Source organism: Diachasmimorpha longicaudata, chromosome 16 (genome assembly GCF_034640455.1).
Source record: "Diachasmimorpha longicaudata isolate KC_UGA_2023 chromosome 16, iyDiaLong2, whole genome shotgun sequence".
Taxonomy (NCBI): domain Eukaryota; kingdom Metazoa; phylum Arthropoda; class Insecta; order Hymenoptera; family Braconidae; genus Diachasmimorpha; species Diachasmimorpha longicaudata.
The window spans coordinates 5,780,417-5,805,043 of NC_087240.1; the positions used below are offsets into that span (position 1 = coordinate 5,780,417).

The following is a 24,627-nucleotide window of genomic DNA, read 5'->3' on the forward strand; positions in this document are numbered from 1 at the left end:
GCATTACTCTGGGCCTCTTTCCTCGTCTAACACCAGAATTTTCCCCATAAATTTCTGTGTAAATGACGAAGTATTTCATATGTCCAAACAATCTATGAGCCAAGTGTTTACATCGCTGTCCTACACACGTGTCACATTCACGTGTTGGCCTATCTTCTAAGGTTACGCACGTGTCGGCCCTCTCAGGAGGGCCCTAGGGTCCCTGGCCTCACCAATGACTGAACAATCGAATTTGTCAACTTTGAGACGATAATTTTCCTCAGAATGGATGCCATTTGCCTTCCGCTATTGTTTAGCATATATTTAGCTAAAGCGCTGCAATGCTCCCAAATCACAATTTGATTAAATACATCGGTTATGTCGGCATACTGTTGTTGTCAATATTTTACCTACGTCAATGGGGGATTATTGGGGTTAATCAATCGCTCCCATTTGCTTCAGGTATGTTCAGGACGCTTGATACGAGGCATATTCATTTTTATTATCACCGTTAAAGTGTATTTTTGTTGCTGTTTGACATTGAGAAGTTCGTGGATATTTAACAACTGGAGAAATTACTGATTGAATTGTTCCCTTTGACGTCAATGAGAGATTTGTATGTTTTTGTTTATTAATGATAATTTCCCTGGCCAGCCTCAAGACATTCTCCTTGGCGCATAACGTTCACGGTGAAGAAAAATCTAGTCATCCTTGTCTTCTGTTTTCCATTCAAATCAAACTCTAGTTGGTTTATACTTCACGATAACGGGAATTATGTTTCTTGAGTGGAATCGCATTATCGCCCTGAACTTCATCAAGACTAGAGTATCAAAGTGATCGGAACTTTATAAATATAGAGGCTTTCGAAGTTTTATCTTCTTTTCCGATTGAGTTTCAAGATTTTCATAGTCGATATGAAGTTGTATGTCTATCTGGCCTAGCCTGATTTCATCTTTTCTGTTCTAGTTTTACATTTTCAATGGCTCATAAATAATTCTGAATAATTGCTAGGTCATACCAATATTGAAGATTCTCGTTGTTAAAGGTTTCGGCAAGCTTAAATATAAAAAATTCATCACATAACTCTCTCATAGGTAGAAAATATACAAGACCTATTGATATCGATAGCGTAATAACCAATTGTGTTCCCTCTAATGAAGATTTTCATGGGAATTCTCACGTTGTTGAAGTTGTCCGATAAACAAAAATATTTTTAAAAAGTTCATTATCTTCAATTCATTAATGCCCTTCAATGGTCATCCTTGACACGTGTCCCATCATCGAACTTCAAATCACTTTCATTACCCCAGATTTTCATGCCTCTGTCCATATGACCTTCTATCAATGTATCAACACGTGTAAAAAATGATACAGGAATTCAAATTAAAATCTTATTTTGAATAGATTAAGTACGAAAAAGTGAGAGGTTGAGAAAAGAGACATGATGTGATAAGACTATCTCCCTTTTTCGCTTTCACCATTGCTCAGACAATTTCATTTTATCGGAGTGAGGGAAACTTCGGAAAAAAGTATCGGACTGCTCATTTAAGAGACTTAAAGTGCGAATAATGGCAATTGTGTAGAAATAAATTTGCGTGGCATTTCCATTCGAATAGTCGCATTTTGTTAAATAAATTCTCGATTTCTTTAGCTTATTTTTTTCGACAAATCTCACTGGACATTTTCTTCCGGGTAATTTATCACCTACGGGCTATTTGACATACTTTAATTATTGGTGACTCAATTATATTTCATCCTATCTATAGACTTACCAATTTTATATTATTTATTTTCCAGTATTTGGAAAAGTACTAATGTATTCAACATTTTTAATATCAATACACATCCGAGAGTTCATTTTACATATTACATATTTTATATATATAGACATTTGTTTCCGTATTTTGTTTCACGGTAAGAACCAATATCTGCAGATAGATTACAAATGATTTCTCGCACGCATGTGTCGTTATCATCTCCTATTAACAAAGAATTTTAAGATAAAACGCGGAATAGCTTGTCATCTATTCCTAATGGTCGTGGGATTACGTCTGAAATCATTACTAATGGGTAATAGTAGGCAGAAAAAGATGATGAGAGTGCATACAACTTGTCATAGTTTATTTATATCTCAGGTAATTTTAACAGTCGTGTATACAAATTTTTAACACCTCATTAGCTAACATGGTTCTTGGTTGTATATGAAAGACCAGCTCGACAAGGTAAACTCGACCAGAGATCGACCATGTTTTTGAAAATATTTGTTGACATTTTCAAGCTTGTTGGGCTCTCGATGACAAAGGTTTCCACAGCATCAGTTGTGACAGGTGTCCATTCGATTGACGACTTGAATGTTTTCTCATGTAGAGGTTCTCTAAAGAAAAAAAACAAATTTTTCTCTTTGAATGAAAGAAAATTCGATGAATTGAAAAATGAAATTATGACGGCTTACCCGTGAATTACGAAGTTGGTCCACAGCATTGTCATCACATCCACCATTTCAAAGTCTTGTGCGCCCATCGTTTTGTTAGGAAATAAAGCTTCATAGAAGGGAAATAGATACAGAAGATCATCACCATGACTAACACCGTAGTCTCTGTCTGGATCGTAGGGAATCATGGATATATGATTGGGACTTCTGTACCCAAAGCGATAAAAGTATGCGGTACTCGATGTGGCATGTTCTTTAGCTGCAGTGACTCCGGGGAATTGGAATAGACCATGAGAATACATCTGCGAAAGAATTCACCAGTGAAATTCCAAACAAATTAATATACGACTCTAATTTCAAGATAATAATGTACGTCAGTCAAGTTCATCCTATTGGATTCATCAATTGTCTTATTCCCAAGATAATATTGGCTAATTGTTCGCAAAATTATTTCCAGGGATGCTTTTGGGCAATCAGGGTCCATCTCAAGGGTTATTGGAATCAATTTCCCAAACTCGTCATTCAATCGTTTGACATTTTCGTGATTAGGAGGTGAATAAATATCTGAAAATTATAATACAAATTTCTAGGCAATGAGTCATGGTAGACGTTCACTTTCTACTTACCAGAAGTTAGCATGGATCCCTCATTTGTATTTGTACCCGATAACCATGGAACCTTTGCAAATTCTCGACGTTTTATCAATTCCCCCGGTTCATCTGTCAAAAATGCACCAGAATAGTTTGACTCTTTGACTGGTCGCCATAGGACCTTTGGCGATCCGACGAAAACCTAACAATGACAGTCAGCGTTATCAATATCAGGGACGATATTCATAATGATTGATTTTTATCATAAATTAATATTTATGATGGGTTCCATTACCTGCCAATTCGTAGGCTGTATAGTTATCGTGCTAGCATTTTTCGTTCTCAGGCATTCAAGAATTTTTTGAGAAGTCTCTGTTGAACAACCCAGCTCTCTAGCAAGACGGCGAGCATGACTTCTGGTAAATCTTGGTGGACTGTATGACCAAGAGTTGATAGCTGTACCGCTCTCGGAAATCGCACGGTGAAAGAGTCCTGCACATTACATTCGTGCCATTTTGAAAAAAATTCACTGAATTCTTGTGTTGATTTTTTAAAATGCATATTGATACCTTTGGCTAATGGGCTTAAGAGAAGATAATGTACGGCTGAAGCTCCAGCACTTTCACCGGCAATGGTGACTTGATTTGGATCACCGCCGAAGACTGCGATATTATTCCGAACCCAGCGAAGTGCCTGCACGTGATCTTTCATAGCGTAATTTCCAGGAAGGACATCGTCTGCTGTACTCAGAAAACCGAGAGGTCCTAATCTACAAACGATTGTCATTCACCTCCATTTTTCAATAATTATGCGACTCTTTTTTATAGTTTTACCTATAATTAAAGGTCACCAGAACAAGTTCATGATCCAGGAGGTACTTAGGACCGTAAAGATTTGATGAACCACTGCCTGCAACCCATGCACCACCGTGACACCACACCATAACAGGATAAGGGGTGGATAATTTTTTTTGTTCATTGGGCAATTTTGGAGTGTATACATTTATGTAGAGACAATCCTCTGAACCAATCGTCCTCGAGCTATCAGTATCTTTCTGGAGACATACGTTTCCATCACTTTTAGCTGATCGTACTCCGCTCCACGGGACGGGTAGCTGCGGTGCCTAAAATCAAAGAAAATCATCTAAATTGCATTTCGATAATTAACCGTGATCATCGTGTTTGTCGCTTGGGACAACATTCTTTCTAAATTCAGTAATGATTGATTTTTAATGGATTTCTATCTATGAACTTAGTTGACCAATATAATCAATTGAATCAATTTAATTTCACAATGAGATGTTTCTACTTATTTTGAAATTAATGAAGTAAAGTAAACTACTAAGCCAGAGACCCCCCCCCTGAGTAAGATGAGAAAAATATTCTTATGACAATTAACACTTAATATAATTAATATTCTACCGTAAATCGTAAGGATCCAACTGGTGGACGAGCGTATGGAATACCCTGAAAGGCGAAGATATCTTTTCCATTCCGTGATTTCAATATCGATCCTTCTAATATTCCATCATTAATTTTTACTCTCGTGGCCGCAAGTAATGGATAAATCCATAGTAAAAGCACTAATACACGGGATGTAACTGAAAATTTCATGGCTGAGCCTTTCTACGTGAATCCACTCGAAAACTGAAGTGCGTTCGTCACACAGACTAGCCTTTGTAAAAATGGATAAGGCGCTCTACAACGATAAGATATTAAATTTATTTTTTTTCTTCACACATTGAACTGAATTATTATCTTTCAAACGTCTCTTCCTATAAATAGGAAATTATGGAAATTGCATCTGTTATGACGTTATCACCCAGGCTGAGTGAATTTTGACAAATTCTTTTTTTTACAACGTTCTTCTCATTATTTTATAGCAGATTTTGATAAGAAGACATATGAGTGTAGTTTATTTATTCACGGAAGACTCGTTGACACTCTGACCTGATGAGACCATCTCACTGCATGTCTATTCAGAAAAGCTTATACAATTTGATTGGGAATCGATTTATTTACCAGTTACCCAGCGACAGGGGAAAAAAAATTGGGAATAAATTAGATTGATGTCGAGGATTTAATTTTCCAATTTTGGGGACTTTATTTGGAGAAATCTGAGGAATTCGCATAATTTCAATTTATTATAGCATTGAATGATGCCACAGTCATATTATAAAAATAGATCGCGATTATTTTAGACAATTAAATTAGACAGTAGGCAAATCAGCTGTCCGAGAAAGACCTGCGCGACATTGAAAATTAGACCAAAGGTTAATCATATCGTTGAAGACATTAGAAGTCATTTTGAAGCTCGAAGGATTCTGGATGGAAAACATCTCAAGTGCATCAGTTCTAACAGGCTCCCAAATAACCGGAAGTGTAGATGTACAGGATGGTACAGGTTTCCTATTACAGTGAAGAAATTAGTTACGTAGCTCCAATGATAGATTACTGAACTCAACTCTTCAATACTCACCCAAATCTCGCAAAATTTGTGTACATTGTGGTCATTACATCAACCATTTGGAAATCTCTCTGACTCATTGGACGATTTGGAAACAGAACTTCATGTACTGGGAATAGATACAGAAGTTCGTCAGCGTGGGAGACACCATAGTCTCTCGTTGGATCAGCGAAAGCTGAGTAACTCAAGGTACCTCTGTATGAAAATTGATAATAATATACTGGGCTTCGTGCACCACGACGATGTAATTTTGCTGCGGTGACACTAGCGAACTTGAAGACTGAATCGGAAATCATCTACAATGTATAGATTGAATTTTAAAATTTGAAACATTTGATAAAATATTTAGAATGTTAAGTAAAATCTTCGTACGTTTACGACGTTCAGTCTCGTCGATTCATCGATTTGCTTATTACCGAAGTAAAATTGACGCATTTTTCTTGTGATATCATCCAAAATTGGTTTGGGACAGTCTCTGTCGAGACCGTTAGCTAGTGGAGCAAGCTCTGTGAATTCGTTATTCAATCGTTTGACGTTCGTTTGATTGGGCGATGAATAGAGGGCTGTAAGAAATACAAGGAAAGCCAGAGGTGTAATGCTTGTGATAAGAAAAGTCATTCGATACTCCACATTAACTTTTATACTAACCGCCAGCGGCGAGAGCTCCTTCCTGAGCATTGACACCATTCAACCAAGCAACATCAGCAAACTGACCACGTTCCATTAATTTTCCAGGCTCGTCCGTTAAAAAAGCACCCGGATTCGGTGATTCTATGACAGCTCGGAATGGTAGATCGGGACCTCCATTAAAGATCTAATTAAATTATTTGATATCGTTGAATCGTTTATCAATTGAAAATTATTTGCTCAGTGGTTACTGGAAAATTAAAATTGGGAAAAAGAACATTATGATGATGTGTAAATACCGGCCAATCCGCTGGCTGCATCATGACATCACCAGCATCCTTTGTTCGCAAACATTGAAGAAGCTTTTCCGATGTATCTGTAGGACAATTGAGTTCTCGGGCCAAACGTCTCGCGTTCTCCCGTGCAGATTTCGCTGTATGGTATGGCCATTGATTAATTGCAGTACCACTTTGGCTAATCACCTGGTGGAAAAGTCCTGGAAAATATTTGAAAAAATTCGTGGACGCTTTTGGACACTTGGCGCATTTTTTAATCAATTGTTTATCATTTTACCTCTTGCTAGTGGACTCAGAGTCAGTAAATGAACATTTGAAGCCCCGAAACTCTCACCAAAGATTGTTACTTTGGTCGGATCACCTCCGAACGCAGCGATATTTTCTTGAACCCATCGAAGGGCCTGAACATGATCTTTCAAGCCAGCATTTCCGGGTATGACATTATCTGCTGTGCTCAGAAGACCGAGAGGTCCCATTCTGAAAGGTGAAAAAATTTCCATTCTAGTTTAATTCAATAAACGACGAATGCAGCAAAACTTTTGGGTTTCGGAAATGAAAAACATTCTGTATGGAAATCGGATTTTTTGGGTTCCTACGTGTAAACCCTTTAGTTGTAGATTTACCTGTAGTTCAGGGTGACGAGAACAATGTCATGATCGAGGAGGAATTTTGGACCGTACAGCATAGAATGACCGGCACCTTCCACGCCACCGCCATGAGACCAAACCATAACAGCGAAACGTTTCGGTGCATGTCTTCTACTTCTTCTTGGTAATTTTGGGGTGTATACGTTGAGGAAAAGACAATCCTCTGATCCAGTTGATTTAACGTTAGGATCATCGTAGTTTTTTTGAACGCATATTGCGCCGTCAGTCTCGGCGGAACGAACTCCCGTCCAAGATGTTGGGGGTTGAGGTGCCTGCCATCAAGTCAGAAAATTACTTCTTTCCGACGATTTATTTATTTTACCCTTTCGAAAACAATTGACCCATTATTTACCTGGAATCGTAAATCTCCTACTGGTGGCCGGGCATACGGGATTCCCCTAAACGCAGTGAAATTTCGTCCCTTTCTCGACTGCAGTATAGATCCCACTAGGGTTCCATTTGTAATTGTTACTCTTGGAGTGCAAGACACTATAATGATGCATAATGAGATAATAACAAAGGGGGCCACTACTGATAACCTCATGGCTGACCAAGTCTCAATAACTCGCAACACTGACTGAAGTGATGATTTCACTTCGCGGCCTTTTCTAGACCGCGAATTAGCAGTTCCCAAGAATTCTGGTTGTTCAGTAGTGGCGGAAAGCAAATAAGGAAAAAACGCTTTGAGTTACTTTCCTCGTTAGTCAGAATCGAGGTTTGCATGAATATCTCTTATCTGGATATGTCACACAATCCGTGATTTCAATATTTTTGACGATGTTTACACTTTCGCTGACTTTGGGTTTTTCCACTTATAAAAGAGTGGAAACGTCTTGCGGTTAATTAATGATTATAAAACATTATGGCTGCGAATCATACGGTCCAACTGTCTTCCAAGATATCGAGTCTGATTATTATTATTTAATATAAACGAGGCCTTGATCATTTTTTTAATACAATTTGAGGAAATCTTCTTGAGAGAAGGATTCCAAGTAGTCCAGAAAATCCAGAAAGTCCTTAAATCGAAGGACAAGGGGACAATGAAAGGTATTAATGGATGGTAATGTAGTTTCCGTCACAGGGTTATTGAAATCTGAAATATCGACAATAAAATTTTCCTTGTTGGCCGGTGCATTAGGGCGGTAAAGAGTTTTGTAACGGGAATAAATCTCTGTCGGTAAAGTCAACCTTTCTCACATAAAATGCGGTGTATGGCAAGTGTTTGACCGGAAATTTCAGTCGGTAAAAAGCGCAAACTTGTACCAATTTCCAAGTTCCAAACATTATTTGTATTAAATCACCGGTTTCAGAATTAATCCGGCTTTTAATCAGTTCACCAATTAATTTCTATAGTTAATAATCTCATCTATTAATTTCTCGAAACCAGTACCTCTTCGCGATTGCCCACAACTACCAGAAAGATTCTTATAAGAAAAAATGATTCATATATTACGAAAACGACGACAGTGAAACCTAAGAGAGTGAAAAATTGACAATCCCACGCTTTATAAAAACCGAGTTCAGCCAGCTTTTGGACTATAAAGTACTCTAATAAAATGCGTTTATTTCTAATATCCATTTCTACCATGACACATGTAGAGAGCCATGAAACTGGCCCCATAAAACTTTTCTAGATTGAATTTTCTAGCAGACCATAGTCGTGTGGTTCTGCAGAATTCTTAAATTTTACTCACGAATATGACACAGCCTGAAAATGTCATACAGCTTTTTTTTTTCATCATGACTTTTGTAACCCTTACATCTTGCATTCACCAAAAAGATCAAAATGAGAAAAAACAATTTTTCCATTTTCCTCATTTTCTTTCCTTCTTCTTCTCCCTCGTCGCATTGGTACAGTTTTCTTTACGTCTTCATTTTATCAACTCCCGCTAGTAAAATTTCATGGAATATATAATTCAAAATTTTCCAACTTTCACAATTTCTTCCTTTTCATATATACCTTTTGTGAGTCTCACTATTTCAGTCGTAAAACTTTGGAATTAATTAAACTCAATTTACATCGAGACTCGCTAGTACTCATAGCCATGATAGAGACGGGAGGGGGGGGGGGCGTTGTTTCTGAAGAGAAAAGCATAAAGAAAAGTCAACTTTTCCAGCGTGAATCGAAACAGTTTGAATTCAACTAAAATCCCGAGGGGTTGAAGAAAAGTGAAGTTGAAAAGCAAAGGGCGAGTTATACTCTCCTGTTTAGTAACCTGGTGAGTCGAATGAGGTTGGGGAGAGGGTGAAAGGGGGTGGGAAAATTGGTTGAACCTCCCAACACACAACTCCTTTTCTTTTTAAAGTCTTGGCTCGCAAAAGATGGGAGGATACTGTCTGTATGGACTAAAATTTTGTGGAAAATTGGCCGGAAAAATTCTAGTACTGAATATGCCAACATGAAAGTTTTCCTTTTGGCGGAAGACGTTTGATCGAGACTATTGTTTCGGTTTTCAATCAATTTGAGGTATTGAAATCACCAGAAATAGTCGTGCATTTAAAGTGATCTTCATGTTTCTATTGAATTTGAAGATGTACGTTTCTTACAATATCCATAATACTGTTAGAAGATCGACGTCGTCGTATTTCTCGGTCGTCCAGTATTCTCAATTTATTCAATTCATACAAAAAATTGTTGACGAGAAGAACGTGATCGAGCTCTCGCTCGTACGTTGATCGGATTCTTCGGAGAATATATGAATTGCATTGACTATCGATTTTACGTACTTTACGTGAATATTTGAATAGTGAATGAGGGAGGAGAGATGAGGGAATAATTTTATGGATGAATTGTGGACTAATATTTCGACATTTGTGGATCGTTAGGGTGGTGGCGAGATTTTGAGGTATAACCATGACAAAATTCCGATTATACTGACATATATTGAGACGCCATGACAATTGATTAATTAATTGTCCATTGGAATGAATATGACATACTGTTCCGTACATTTTTCTCGTAATTTATATTTATTCAGCACATGAAATACACGACCAGGCGAAAAATCGAAAGCAAATAATTACCATTTTCAGAGGGAAATAAATTTTTCAAAAAGACAAAGTGCTTGGTGAAGCTGTGGCTCGCAAATTTCACGAATGAAAATAGTAATTACGAGCGTAAAGGTCAGTGGAGCGCGTCATGGGCCGCTGTATCCTCACCAACATCGAAGACAGTGAAGGGGGTTCAGTGTTTCCTGGAACGTAGAGCGTAAATCAAAATTTTATTACGGATAATTTTACGAGGCCGTGGCTCCCTTGCCGCATTTGCTACCATAAGCTTGTAATCGTGCGACTCTCTTTGGTACTTACCTGCTGTCCCTTTTCACCGTTCATCCCGTGAATGTTTGACTATAACTCTCGTTTGAGACATCGTTGTCGTCATTTACCCTGTCAGCTTTTAGCGGACGGGAAGGCTCTAGGCCACGGTCGTTAACGCATTAGGAGAACGAGACCAAGTCGGCGAACATCGAAGGGAGAAGTGAATTGAACCAGCCAAGTGATTCGAGACGCGAGAGGTCAGACGGCTGGCGGCAATCATTTCAATGCTGCAGGTTGATGGTGAAAATCATTTATTTCTTTTATTCATTCACCAGTTTTTGTCAAATACAACACCCAATAGAATTAACGTGGGGAAATTCACTGTCATTTTTAATTGAAATCATGTGATTTTAACGACAATCATTTGAAGTCAGAATACTAACGCACTTAAATTTTCCAATCGGTGGATTTTATCATTCACATAGGTTACACAATGTCACTCAATGTCTGGGTGATTAATCATTGAAAATATTCAATCGTCGCTCAAGTTTTTATTGTTAGTTTTTAGATAACTTTTTCCTCCCATATCTCCGGAAGTTGTCGAAGCATCCGAGTCACGCTCGACATGACGAATTCCGAGTATAAGAGAGCCGCAGGTGCTCCAAAGTATCAATTCAAAGGATCACGCAGACTGACTTATTACCCACCGCGAGTTTTTCATTTCTCTCATTTCCAATCTTCAGTTTCAATGCCATTTGTCCGTTAAAGTTCCTTGACAAAACCCAGGGGGAGCATTACTTCTTCCATATTTTTATGAGTTTTAATTTAACCAGGCAATGGTGAATTCGACTCTGGCTTTATGTTACGGCGATTTGGTTCTGGTGATCGTAAAAAAAAATATAGTCGCACATTGGGTTTCTTTGCTCCCGAGGTATTCAGGATCGAGTGAGTGTCCTCATCGTTTTTTAGGGAAACAGTATATTCTTGTTTGAAAAAAAAAAAAAAGAAAAAACGGAGACGCTATTGGACGAGAAATAATCAACTGGAGAGTTGGCGTTTTTTATAATCATTCTTCGGGGAACTTGAGGCAATGAAAGTTAATTGAGTTCGGAATGATGAGGTGCGTTTTGTTCATCGAGTGGCTTTTGGCTTTCAGTTTGTGAATAATATTATTATTGTGTCGTTGATGTTAAATTTAAATTAATCATGATTTTTTGCCCGAAGATCATCCAATATTGATCTCGGAAAAACGGCTGCAGTGGCCCTGTCATCTTCTCATTCACACCATAATTAATCAGTCTGTCATTTTTCATTGGTGAAAAATAAATAATTAAAATATGAAATTACATCGATCATGAATCTAGGAACGTTCACCCAATCTAATGATATAAAAGAAAACGTCTCATCATAATTCCACTATCAGATATATTTATCTCGAGGCAGTATGCGATTAAAAGAAGCCTTCACCCTGGACCCCAGCTAATACTACTCAGCGGGGCACCAATTCGCTTTTGGTCTTGGCATCTCAAGAGTTAAACCAACACTTTCCCTGGCGCCTTGCTAATTTCTTTTTACTTCATTTTTTTTTCTTTTTTTATTTCGGGCATCTTTCTTCTTCCTGCAGTGTCGATCCCACGATGAGGATCTTTAATCCTCAGCGTGACGGCGGTACTGTTTCAGTCTGAGTATTTTCTACTCTCTCCCCTCCTCCTGGACATTCCACGCGACCACAAAAATGTCGGTCAGTGTGTGAAATCAAACGCCAGTGGTCTCTAAATCATAATTTTTGCTGTGATGAATCGAATTAATCAGTTTTCCGGTACTCTCCTGGGAGACAGAGTTTTTAATCAGGATCTGGCGCCACGGGAATTTGAATATTTCAACTGAATTATTAATATTATTATTTTTTTTTTCGCAGTGAATCATTTCACCACTCATCTACCTTGCGCCCCTTTCGAGTCCCCGATTATCCCCGACAGGCGTTAAAATTGAATCTGAATTTGTCATCACTTCCATTAATACCCCCGTATACCATATAAAGCCGGAAGTATCAAAATATTTTTTCAACTTAATGTGAAATAAATGTAGAAAAAAAATAATAGCCAACGAACAGTTATTCAGAAGCGATGACAGAGGCTAGAGAACAGATCGAATAAACCTTAACGATTATTTACGACAAATATTGTAGATTCATCAAAAATCGTAAATCAACATCAACAAAAAATATATATCGATGAATTCTTTATGATCAGTAGGAGGAGTAGAAAATACAAAGTCGGCGATTTTGCTTCATGCAGAGCAAAAGCGGCACATTTACTTTGTTGTAGTTTTTTTTACGGATCTATGCTAATGTAATTTATGCGAGAACTCCAATCATCGATGTCCACACGCCAATTTCTTCGTAGTATAAATGTCATACGAGTTTACTTACGTAAATCACATGATCGGGGGTAAAGGGCGGAGGGGAGTGAGAGGACGAGATGGGATGGTTGACCAAATGCCGAACTAATTATTTCATTTTCATGGAGGACCACCCACGCGTAATTCCTGCGGTTTGCTCGTTTGCAGAGCGAATTAACTAATGAAGACATTGAGTTTTATAATCGAGTTAAAAGGGAACTTTATTGGAGAATAGGGGACTCCACCAGGAAAAGCTGGAAAAATATTTTTTCAAATAGTATTTTTTATAAAAACACTTCTCTTGTACAGTTTAATGAGCACCAAAGAAGATGGAGTGCAAATTTTTTTTAGGTCAATACATTTAACCAACAGATTTGCGTATCGGTAAAAAAAGGGGCGAGTGAACGGGAAGTAGAGAAAGTCCGGGTGAGGGTGAGGACGATGGAAAAAGGAGGAAACTCAGGCGATACTCGTCAGAGGTCTGTCGAGAGTTTTACTTCCGCTTTTCTTTATTTTTCCTCTTCTTCAAGAAAACTGAGGAAAGAGAAAACGAGAAAGCGCGTGGCTTAACTCATCCTTCTTTTCCCCGTTCTCTGACTCCACGCTCACACCACCTCCAGGGAGTTGTGTCTTAAAGCGGATGTATAGGATTAAGATAATAGTCTCGTGAGGGCTGCGAAGGAACATAGACGGTGGTAAAAGCTAAAACGAGAGATATGATGTGGGTCAAAGTCGCGGGGACTGGGACGCAATAGTAACTTTCTCTTCTCTGTGAAAATTCTGTAGGAAAAAAATATTTTTCATACAAATTAGAGCTCCAAAGGGTGAGATGTGACACCAGGGATAATTCTATGGTAAAAATTGGACTCTCAAGGCAAATTTTTAAGCTAAAAATTAACCTGAAAAGTGGTTGAATCTCATTTCCAGCCATATTTCAACCCCCGGAGCCCTAATTTTTGTCGAAAAATTAATTCTAGTCTCACAGCGAAGGTGAAAGAAGAATTGGGAAGAAAGTCTTGCCTTGCACAATCCCGGAAGAATGAAGGCTCGACTATGACCGATGGTGCGTGGGGTAGGTTCTCGATTTCTCCATCAATTTTTCTCTCCCCCACGTGCCAGATATCTAAGGGAGTCAACGCACCCCAGGAGATAATACCACGAGGGACATCGGAAAAACGGCTCCTTAGACATTATCAACAGTCAACGATCTGAATTCCAAAAGTATTTCACGACAATCGTGTATTTGAAAAAGGAGTTTAATGGAAGTTTTCATTACCGATTGTTTCAATGTTTAGTCTGTGAAATTACAAGTTTATGGAGATTTTTGGTGATCCGGAAAATTGAAGACGGAACGATTAGTTGGCCAAGTTCTTGAGCTCAAAGATTGGAATGCTCCTTCGTATCATAAAATTCACAGAGAAACTTTTGAAATTTTTAATTGAGTATTATGAATCAAGGATTCCGGAGGAACTTTAGGAACTCAGTTGAGAGAAGTGAAATGGAGTTTGGAATTAATTTCTTCATACATTCAGATATTGAAACGAAATGGAAAAGAAAGACCTGTTAATTAATTCATTGTATAAATTTCTGAGGAACTAATCTTCAAACTTTTCAATCAACTTTAGCAATTATTAATTTGCCAGTTGTGAACGTCGAGTTGTTCTCGCTAAACTTCCGCAAAATTTTTCTAGATCCTAATCTTCTGAAGCAAATGAGTCAATCAACACTGAATGACCTTGACTATTTAATTATCACTCCCTAAACCATTTTATATCTCCACTTTAACGAATAAATCGCTTAAAGGATAATGGAAAATTTCAAAATAATTCAAGTAAATGGCAGGATCCGAAAATTGACAACCACTGGGGGTAGTATCTAAGAGACGGCGAAGAGGAGAAACTGGAGGAGAGGTCGATGGTGGATGGTAGAAGTGAGTGAGGGACTGGGAAGCGAGAGTGGAACGTGCGTAACTCCTAAGGGGTGGGTCATGGAAAAGCCGGACTTCGGCCATACCAACTGTGTGTACCTCTTCCCTGGGTTCCTTCAACTCTCCCTCTTCTCACCCTCCCTCAACCCCTCGGTCAGTCCACATTGTACCACCAGCTCTCTCTCTCTCCCTCTCTGTCTCTCTCTCACCCTTTCTAGTCGTCTCTCCTCCCGACGAAAGAGAAATACGCGCGTTAGTGAGTGGCGCGGGGGTTGAAAGGGGGTTGGGAAGGAGATGGCTGAGGCTGAGGCGAAGGAGGTCGACGGTTGAGGGTGTACACTTTCACCAGATCAATACTCGTATCTCCGCTAGCCGGACCGCTGGACATTGGGTTCCCAAAACTCACCTTCAACGCCGATCACTACCCTTCATTCGCAGATTTAAATAAAGAATAGAGAGTCAAAGAGTCGCTCTCCCTTTGCACTTGGAGTCCTTTCTATAACTCTTCAAGTACACTGGAAAAATCCTTTTAATTATCTCACTCATTTATGGGCTTTGGTAGAAAATATTGCGGAGTTGCGATTCTACGGAGAAAATTCAGCGGCAAAATTTATGTGCGTTGCGTCGGGGGTTGATTTTTTCCTCCCTCTCATTTTTTAAAATCCTGGCTCCAATGAAGTCGTATTTAGTTAACATTGTTCTCTTGTCTCATGTCAGGAAAATCATTTGATTTGAATATTGGGATGGGATTTCGAGGGCTTTGGGAACCCCTGGACCGGTCAATTTCCCCTTTTTTGGGGGGAGTGGGATGAAGGAGAAAGGAGAAGGGTGGTTGGACGCCTCTGACATTCGAACACACTTATATGTATACATTTTCATGTATGAACCTTGGGTGACTGAACTGTAGCTCTACAATATCAGATCAAGGCTGAAGGCCAGGTTTTTTTTCGAATATACGGCCAGGGGAGAATTTCATTTGTGCCAAACAAATTCTCTTGCTACCACACGAGAAAAAAAAAGTTCTGTGAAAATTACGTGACACACATGTAAACGTGAAATCAAGCGAAAAGCTTGCGGAAACAGATAATTCCACCATTCAGAAATTTCATCAGCTTGAAACCGCTCTTGCGTGAATATTTGTAATCGTGAACGGAGAGAAATTTCGGTCGAGAGGTTTTCTTGCTCAAAGTTTTTCTTTTTTAGTACACCATATTGTTTTGTTGAAAATTTTAGAGTGTTCATTTCTTAGTAGAAATAAAGCTGCACTCCTTGAAAAAATATTTTTTTTCACAGCGTAGTGTTGCCACAAGTGGTGAGAAAAACATTCCCGTCACGGATGCAAAAAAATGTAATTGCCAATCCACACGCATGCACACAATTCGGCCAGTGCTTTGATTACAATTCATCCAGAAGAATTGCCTTATTTTTTTTTCTCCGGAGGATTCCAGTTTTTTGTTCTTTTCTTTTGGCAAGCGAATTTCAAGGTAACAGAGAATCGATTAACCTTCCACGGGAAATCTCCGAGGTCGAGTAGGAGGAACGTCTCAACTCTACTCGGGTGATTCCCTTGAAAGGTCCAGGGGAAGAAGTTTCTTCCTTAAAGAGGATCCACCCGGACTTCTGTGACCCGGTGCGTGTGTTTAAGATATCTCCCAGAGTCTTTCACTTTTCCGTTTTCGCAAGCTCTAATAGGGTCTCCCTCTTCAATTTTTTTCATCCTCTGTCGTTTGTTTGATTTTTTTTTTCCTCCCTGATGGACATTGAAACTAAAGTGATATCTTGGAGATGAAGTTAACTCTCCCTTTTTCTTTCTCACTGGGACAAAAATGTCTCGACAAATCTATAAAAATTCAACGTTTTTATCAATGTTAATGATAATTTGATTGAATCAATTATCAACCGTACTTTGTTATCAATTTGTCAACGCTCATGAATAACTCTTTGTGGCGTTTCGTGAGTAGAAAATTTATGAACTAAAATGTGAATACAGAACGGTCGGGGTAGAGAGGTCATATCAAGAAAGTTATGACGGGATTGTACGTTCTGCACCGATTGCAGTGTACTGATATTTGCATGTCTGGCGCGAACAGAATAATTGCGCTTTGCACCTGCACATGACTATACATCTGGGAGCAATTACCTGCTGACGTTGTTGAGCAGTCATCAGTAATTTGAAACATGCAGGGAGTTACTGATGTGCGTGATCAAAAATCTTGGCGAAACATGAAAGTAAAATGATGAACTAAACCCATTAATTTTCATCGGTTTATGTTCAATTAGTGAAAATTGATTGATGTTTATGAATGAGTCAAGTGGAGGAATCGATGTGAATTCCGGAAAATTGTTTGGAACAATAATTTTTCAACGTCCTGTGATGAACAATAAAAAGACGGAATTTCGGTGAATTTACTATTGTAAACAGCAAAAACAGTTGGCAACCACTGTTCACTTTCTCCAAGCAAGGAGAACCCTTTGGCATATCACCCCTTGGCTCAACCCCCAGGGCGATCTCACTCTCACTCTCGTTCAAGCCCTCACTCTTTCCCCTTTATCCCTCACCCCTTACATTCCTCCTCAGTATCACCCCCTCCGAAAACGATCTCATTCCCTCTTGTACACTGGCTACAGGGTCCGCGCCCTATCTCGATCTCACTTTCATCTTTCCCCAGTGTCAGGGAGGGGATGGGGGGGGGTTGCCTCCAACGATTCCGCTCCTCCTTCGCTGTACCGTCTCACCCTACGTTGCTTATTCTCCCCCAAACGAGGCAAAGGCAAGTGAGAGTGGACCTTGGGTCCAGCGCTGCTGCATCGACCTTCTCACCCCTTGCCTCATCTCCCCCTTTTTTTCACTTTTTCCCTTTTTTTTTCCTTTCCCTCGGTATTCTCATCTTTTTTTCACTCTACCCCCTTAACCATTCCTCCATCCCTGTCTTCTCTCCCTCTACCTCCTCCCCCCCCCCCCCCCCCGCCCTCTCTCACGACCCTTCGACTAGCCCCCACGTCACCGCACCCTAATCCCCCATCTCGAAAATACATCTAACCCTCCCCTAACGTCCACCTTCGACTCACCCTCGCCACGTTGTATCGATTGGCCAGTAACTCGTGAGAGAGCGCCACCATTTCAACTGGACCTTTGAATTACAAATTACGGAAAAGGTCCTCTCGCTGGAGTTGGAAACAGAGGGTATGAGGATCATCGTATCGTGATACTCGTATTAAAGGGCGAGCGCTAAATGCTCGCATGATTCGCTCCAATTCGTGGCAATTGCCGGAAATGCCCCGATGTTGCAAATATAGAATTGCGATGGGGGTTAAATACACATATCTGAACATGAGGTATAACTCCCTCTAATTGTTTGGGCATGAAAATCGCGTGAATCACATGCCGTGAGAACCTTTCCCTTTGTGATGATTCATTAGCCGAAATTGATGTGTTACATCATGGATTTGATACGGTCCAGCTGTACACACCAATCATTTGAAATCATCTCAAGCCAAAATATTCATTTTTCATTTTTTTGGTTTAGACGATCAGATTGCACCTTGTAACTATTTTTAAAACAAAAAGCCAACCACTTGTAGCTGCCTTGGGAGGGGGGGGGGGGTGAAATCTCATAAACCATGTAGCACGCGGTCGGTACATCAGTGATTTCGATTGAGCGATCTCGACCGAATCACCGGGAAGTATTCGATAAAAAAGCAATTAGCCCACTAGACACTTGATCGCATCATAAAACACAGATATAACGTCACCCTCCTGTTTTTTTCAACCCTGTACACAGAGCGCAACCGGGTATTCACAATTCGCCAAAACGATTTCAATTTAACAAGCGATAAAGTTTGACCGTATGTGAAAGGTGAGGTTGAAAAGAGAAAAAAGAGGGAGAAAATGTGGTGAGAGGGATGAAGGGCAAGTTGTAGAAGGGATTAGTGTACCATTGACAGAGAGAGCGAGAGAGGAGGCGTCAAGGTTATGACAGATTGGGAAAGCCACGCACCCCATTAGGAGAGCTGCACCCCATGACGAAGGAAAAAATTGGAGTGGGTATAGCGGGGGTGGGGAAACCTACCCCAACGATAAATATGTTTAGGGGTCGTTAACCCATATATACGAATGCCAACCCTTCGGTGATTCACTCGGGTATATCGATACATTTCTTGTAGATATAAACGTCAAAGCCGCAGGTTCCCCTTTTATCTAACCCCCGGAATGCTAAGGATGGGAATCTCCCTCTCTTGGAATGCTGAGGGAAAAGCTGCCAGCAGAGTATAAATAGATATCACTGAAGTCTCACTGAAATTTTTGAATATATAATACACAATATATATTTTAAAAGCATGAAATTATTAAAAAATTGACCTTGAAGTAATTTATCGTCATAAATATTATCAAATAATTTCATCCGATTGAGCCCGACGACAAGGCTGATTTGAATAAATGTGTTGACGTCCCAATTTGGAGTATCAACCACAACATTAACATTGAAATTGACAAAATTGTGAACCTCTAAAATCGGACAATAACTTATTTTTAACTTTCAACATCCTTCGCATTCTCTGCTTCCCATTGATCATAAATGAAATTACGAATTTCCGAAAGAACCGGATAGTTTTACGAGACACATCCACGCCTGGCTGGAACGATAGCATCTTGCCATAAAATTTAGATCTTTAAGATTTTTTTGCTCGGTTCCTGCGTTTTTTTGTTGTCGAAGGAAAAGAAGAAAATAAAGAATGGAATAAAGACTTGGTAGTTTGGTTAGAGGTCGTGGGATTATCCGGGTCGTATCACCATAAAGATATCACATAGTTTATTCGTCCTTTTCTTCTTTTTACCAGAACAATATTTCTCAAATGAAAACTCAAAATATATATTTATACATCAAAATTTTCTGACAATACAAGTTTATCAGAATTCTCTCCCTAGGCGCTGGCACAATAAAAAAAAAATCTACCATTTGGCACTGGAAGTTATTAAAGAACTCTTAGTCCTCCCTAGTTCTGACAGTCAGAATTATTCCGCGCATTCTACAGTTGTTCTCTTTTTCCGGTATTTTTTTTTTTCTCAAAGTCTTTCTCAGATGGAAAACTTTAGAGGTACCATCAAGATTGGACAACGTGAATCGAACGAAGCGAGAGCGTTCGATTTCACTCATCCCAGGCTTCCAATATTTTAAAATTCAATGAGCCAATTCGAGGTAGAATGATCTGTATGTGGCTCACGGAGTCTTGGACGTTGAAGGGCGGAATCACCGGTCTCTCCCCGCTGTTCTTTGTAGTAGTTAGCCCTTAGAGTCACCCTTCCTCTTGATTCGACGATTGCTCTCGAGATCAAAGTAAAACGCCCAGTCATCTCGATTCTCATCTTGAAAAGCTTGAGTAAAGAATTGTCAGATATTTCTTTTCTATGGTCTAATTGATTTTTCGAGTGTAACAATGAATGATAGGACGAATATTCGTCATTGGACGAGACAAAAACAAGTGGAAAGACTACGATCGCAGGTATTTCACCCGGAAAATCCCGACATTTCACCCATTTTTTCATAGGAAAATTGCTCAGGAGGAACAGATCGTGATTAATATTAATTGGAACGTATAGAAGACAGAGAGAAATTTTTAAGAATAATTCTGTGATGGACAGCAAAAAATTCCATTTCAGTTCTTCATTACAAATGGCGCCTACCAGGAGCATTCCAAAGGGAAGAAAAATTTGTGATAGTCCAGTCACGAAATAAAACTTATTGCCATCAATTCAATAAGGATTACGTCTCATCGTTCATCCGGACAAATAGAGATTTCTCGTGTTATCCTGTAAATTCCACTTGAGTCTATTATGTGGATAAATGTGATCCTCACATCGATAACATAATCATATCAATGATGCTGTCATGCGTAACACCCCCGCCACTTGTTCCAGCTCCTCTCCAACTGATAAAATACCGTAAGCTCGTTCCATCAAGAGCATTTGATGAAGAACCTTTTCACGTAGGGGTGTGTCCAAAGAGGCCAGCCAATACGCTTGCGTTATAAACGATATGCGTGTCCTCATTACATTTCATTTTGAATTATCCCTCCAGATGTGGAGGGCATCGGGATGCTGAGAATAATCGCGGTAACGGACGATCCCGATGATGATGATGAGTGTCCGATTGCAAATCATCAATTCAATGACCAAAAACATGAATTTCAGAGACATTTCATATGGGAGTGCGTGATGCGCATACGGGCGTTCCCTCGGACGCACGCGCCCCTTATCATCATCATATCGGTATGTCGGTAATATTGCAGGGAGGGAATGCACAATTCAGATGTGTAAGAATGAATGCGAAGGGACAAGGCCTAATGGAGGGAGGGCTTACTGATTTTAAAAATGTGGAGAGTCACGTGACCGCAATATTAACTGGTTAAATTCTATTCTTCAGGCGAGAATGAGCTTCCCTTTCAAAGGGTAATTTTTACATTTTCTATTCCAGTAAATCGTGGTACTTCCTAACCAGTATTGAACATCTGTTTGACAACTCAGGAGTTCAATTGTTGAAAGTTCAATTTTTTCATGGTCACGGCTTATTCATACGTTATTCATACTTTCGAAGACACGAGAATGGCATTATAACCACCAATGATGGCGATAGTGGAAAATTGTAAATGCCGCAATTTGTCTTATCATTAACAGAAAAAAATATGGAAGTTCTGGTGTTTAACTGCCAATTACAGTCTGAGCAGCGTGACAGTATCAATATTATTTAGCCAACGAAGAGTACAATTTTACAGAAATATTTCATTTCCGTATTACCTGTGTGATATCTACATAATAATTCAACAATGTTGCTCTTGGTGCTATTTATATCGGGACTTTTTCCATTACAAGTGGAACCAGTCATTCCCCTTCCAAGTTTCAGTGATATGCGAGCTTTATTTTTGTTTGCCACTGAAATGTTCAGTAAACTGAATGATTTTCATGAAATATACGAAAAATTTGAATCGAGTGCCTCATTGAACGATATCATGTTTGAAGTGAATGAAGTTAGTCAAAGGGTTACAGAATTAGGAAATAAACTCGAACGAAAACTTGATACTATTGTTCAAACGCTCCTGCAACAATTGCCTCTTGCAAATGAAATTTCTGCTGATCTACGAGAATTGCATAGAGGGGTTACAACAGTCGATACTTTATTTGAAGATTTCAATGTTTACACATCACCTAATAAGACTTTCAACAATGCTACCATTCTATCCTTTGCGCAGAGCATAACCAAGTATGGAACTAGTAATAATTTGAATAATGTCATGAACCAAATGCATTCGTTGATAGTACCAACAAGAGGATCTGCGTTGAAAGAAAGTCTCATATTACTTCTTGGCAAAGAAGTCCAGGTTAAATTATTCTTATTAGTTGATTTTTTAATTTCTTTTTATATATTATCTTTCAGTGATGATATTTATTTATTCACTATTCTATAGTTGACTTTTTTTGATGCGTGTGACCAGGATTGGCCACCGCAACAACGCTTATATGAAATATATACCATCATAATCACCACGGAAATCGAAGCATATATGATGATTAGCTTCGCATATACATATCGATCGACGTTTGAAGAAGGTGATTTTGATATTAGCTAAATAATTTTACTATTAAATCAATTGACATTTACGACAATCCAGGATAGATTGAATTCGGTAACTATTAGCTTGAAAAGCACAAAGTATATTCATTACACGATCGATCTTTAGGAGAATTTATGGCTGAAGCCGAATTGAGCAAAGAAAAATTTGAACGACGGGTTGAACAATACATGCTGATTTTTCGTCAGGCCCTGCTTTGGTCACCAAGAGGATTTAGACGATGTGATCCTCAAGTTCATAAACGAGGTATGGGATCAGATAAAGTTCACGATTTCCTGACTTCTACTGATTAATAATTTCCATCGAATCCGGTGCGATATATTTCAAAAATTATATTCCAAAGTCGCTAGTGTTCTATTTTACCCCCGTACCGTGTTTTTCCCGGGTCTGTTCATTTCAGGAGAGACATTTTACGAATTCGAAAGATTCGTGAATACTTACGTCGTCACGGAAGAAGCGTTAAATTCGGAACAGAGTTGTAAAGGCACTTGTGGCAGTCAACCAAACCCAACTTCCCTCTATACTAAGTGTGAGGGCTTCGAGTGTGATTTCACGGCGCAACGTTGTGAGGGTAAAATTATAAATTGTCGATCTGGTGAAAATAAAATGGAAATTTGCCTCGCTCCACCGGTTCCCAGGGTGAGTTTCAAATATGGGAATTTATTGCAGATCTTAAATACATTATTTAATAGCAATGACTCTATACGGAAGAAAAATAATAGCAGAATCAAGGGAATTATTCTTCAATCACACATTTCACCGATGAGGGGCAGTAAAATTGTACTAAATAATTTTTTAATTTGTATATTAGTTGATATGGAATCCAAGACGTTACGAATGGTTTAGGGATGGAAGTGGAGTCCTGTACGGTAATAACCAAGCAGGATGCCAACCAGGTAGACAAAAAAGAGCGGAATGGTATTGGAAACATAAAGTATACTCATGTGATATATGTATATGTACCTGTGTCGACGATCATCCCTGGAGTGTTGCCCACCATTTTGTTAGTTTGAGAGAAGTTGTAGCGGACATCGATCAAAATATGTATGCTTCCATTGCTCATATATCGAACACGATAAATTCATGATAATCAATTATTTCATAGTCATAATCAGTGTAATTAAAGGCAAAACAGACATCAATGCCGCAACCACTTTGCGGTAAAATATTTCATATAAAAGGATCATGATTTATGTGGATTGTTCAGGGTCGTTACCGGTCTGAAGTTCATATCAACTGAGCGTGTAATTCAAGTACAAATTCAACAAGGTAAACTTGAGCGAGAGGGCAATATTCAATCTGGAAGTGAAACGTGGAAAAGATCCGAAAATCTTGGCTGGGATTCCCAAAAAAGCTACAACCGAAAAACATTCATTTTCGAGAGAAACTGGCGACAAGCAGACGATACAGATTTCGCTGTTTTTAATTTTAATAATCGTACCATCAACTTGGATCATTTGGAAGCTCCAATTAATCATCTCATAACAGGTAGGGCACCCTTCAGGTACTAATAAGCAAACGAAAGTAAGAAAAAAGGGAAATTTGAGTAAAATAGGCATAATATTTATCCACTTTCTTCAGGTGTTAAATTCTCCCGAGTAGAGGGAGGTGGTGATAATACATATCCGATTCAACTCGAAATTCGAGTGACGCCTTTCGATTATACCAACGGTACATTAATTAATATTGAAGACAGTTATTGGATAAATCCAAGTTCTATGAACGGTCTTATAAACGAGTATGATGAACCGAGGTAAGATGATAAAATTTTGGGGAGTAGAGTTTTCGTATTCGAAAATGAAAAAGAAAATTGTGAATGACTATTTTAATGCAGGACCAAAATCGATCAGCCGGATTATTTAATGAGCCCATTAGGTGTTCAATTGACGAAGCCGGAATTCAAATCGAATAAGTGGATACAACTTGAAAGAACCGGGGATAGAGTGGATGCTGGACAAACTGTTATACCTCTTCTAGATGGACTTCCAGTTACAATGCAACAACCTCTCCCCTTGTCTGGTATCAATTTTTTTCATAAAACAGCAGAAAGGTACGGAGGCTTCCTAAGTTTTCAAACACTGATGATCAATCGCACCGAATATATGAAATTCGATACCGCACCTGAAGTGTAATCAGGTTGTTCGGTGGGTTTTGCATGTTGTCTCCTATGAATCGCAGAAAATTATGGCTCAGCTTCTATTTATTTACATTGCAGTAATAATTGTCAATTTTGGTCTGCAATCTGTCTAATATATGAAGATGTTGTACTATTTTTATTGGTTTATGCACAGAAAGGAATTCTGGTTGAAAATCAGACCTCTAGAGGGTGAAACGTGGGGGGACATGGTATTCAGCCCCATTTGCGTCAAGTTTGGCGGGA

General features: G+C 39.0%; 2 protein-coding genes and 1 long non-coding RNA gene across 4 annotated transcripts; 1 reads left to right on the plus strand and 2 right to left on the minus strand.

The window, feature by feature from the left end:
- Positions 1–2,079: 2,079 nt before the first annotated feature.
- On the minus strand, positions 2,080–7,677 carry LOC135169897 (uncharacterized). Its single transcript, XM_064135283.1, has 19 exons — positions 7,389–7,677; positions 7,013–7,308; positions 6,667–6,866; positions 6,393–6,589; positions 6,115–6,280; positions 5,839–6,029; positions 5,479–5,762; positions 5,216–5,408; positions 5,029–5,116; positions 4,927–4,987; positions 4,738–4,774; positions 4,422–4,625; positions 3,834–4,123; positions 3,570–3,769; positions 3,296–3,492; positions 3,037–3,202; positions 2,784–2,974; positions 2,432–2,712; positions 2,080–2,353 (listed from the first exon to the last, which is right to left on the minus strand). The coding sequence occupies exons 1-19, from the start codon at positions 7,578–7,580 to the stop codon at positions 2,155–2,157; spliced, it is 3,633 nt and encodes a 1,210-aa protein (XP_063991353.1). The 5' UTR covers positions 7,581–7,677; the 3' UTR covers positions 2,080–2,154.
- A 2,203-nt stretch (positions 7,678–9,880) lies between these two features.
- On the minus strand, positions 9,881–12,203 carry LOC135170245 (uncharacterized). Of its 2 annotated transcripts, none has more exons than XR_010300346.1 (3): positions 10,742–12,203; positions 10,346–10,581; positions 9,881–10,230 (listed from the first exon to the last, which is right to left on the minus strand). It is a non-coding gene; the product is annotated as an uncharacterized LOC135170245 (long non-coding RNA). The 2 variants fall into 2 exon arrangements; XR_010300345.1 differs by having other exon boundaries at positions 10,738–12,203.
- Positions 12,204–21,322: 9,119 nt separating this feature from the next.
- On the plus strand, positions 21,323–24,521 carry LOC135170228 (uncharacterized). The gene is made up of 8 exons (XM_064135844.1): positions 21,323–21,995; positions 22,083–22,224; positions 22,356–22,493; positions 22,648–22,886; positions 23,059–23,291; positions 23,455–23,735; positions 23,829–24,000; positions 24,082–24,521. Exons 1-8 carry the CDS (start codon positions 21,444–21,446, stop codon positions 24,377–24,379), a joined length of 2,055 nt encoding a protein of 684 aa, XP_063991914.1. The 5' UTR covers positions 21,323–21,443; the 3' UTR covers positions 24,380–24,521.
- The last annotated feature ends 106 nt before the right edge of the window (positions 24,522–24,627 follow it).

Bases quoted from the DNA above. Each gene is read 5' to 3' on its own strand.
- LOC135169897 (XM_064135283.1), bottom strand. From the start codon at position 7,580: ATGAGGTTATCAGTAGTGGCCCCCTTTGTTATTATCTCATTATGCATC. The intron at 5,763-5,838 runs GTACGAAGATTT...TATACATTGTAG, and splicing joins CGAGACTGAACGTCGTAAAC to ATGATTTCCGATTCAGTCTT. The intron at 5,409-5,478 runs GTGAGTATTGAA...TCACTGTAATAG, and splicing joins ACAAATTTTGCGAGATTTGG to GAAACCTGTACCATCCTGTA.
- LOC135170228 (XM_064135844.1), top strand. From the start codon at position 21,444: ATGTTGCTCTTGGTGCTATTTATATCGGGACTTTTTCCATTACAAGTG. The intron at 23,292-23,454 runs GTATGCTTCCAT...TGGATTGTTCAG, and splicing joins GCGGACATCGATCAAAATAT to GGTCGTTACCGGTCTGAAGT. The intron at 24,001-24,081 runs GTAAGATGATAA...ATTTTAATGCAG, and splicing joins AACGAGTATGATGAACCGAG to GACCAAAATCGATCAGCCGG.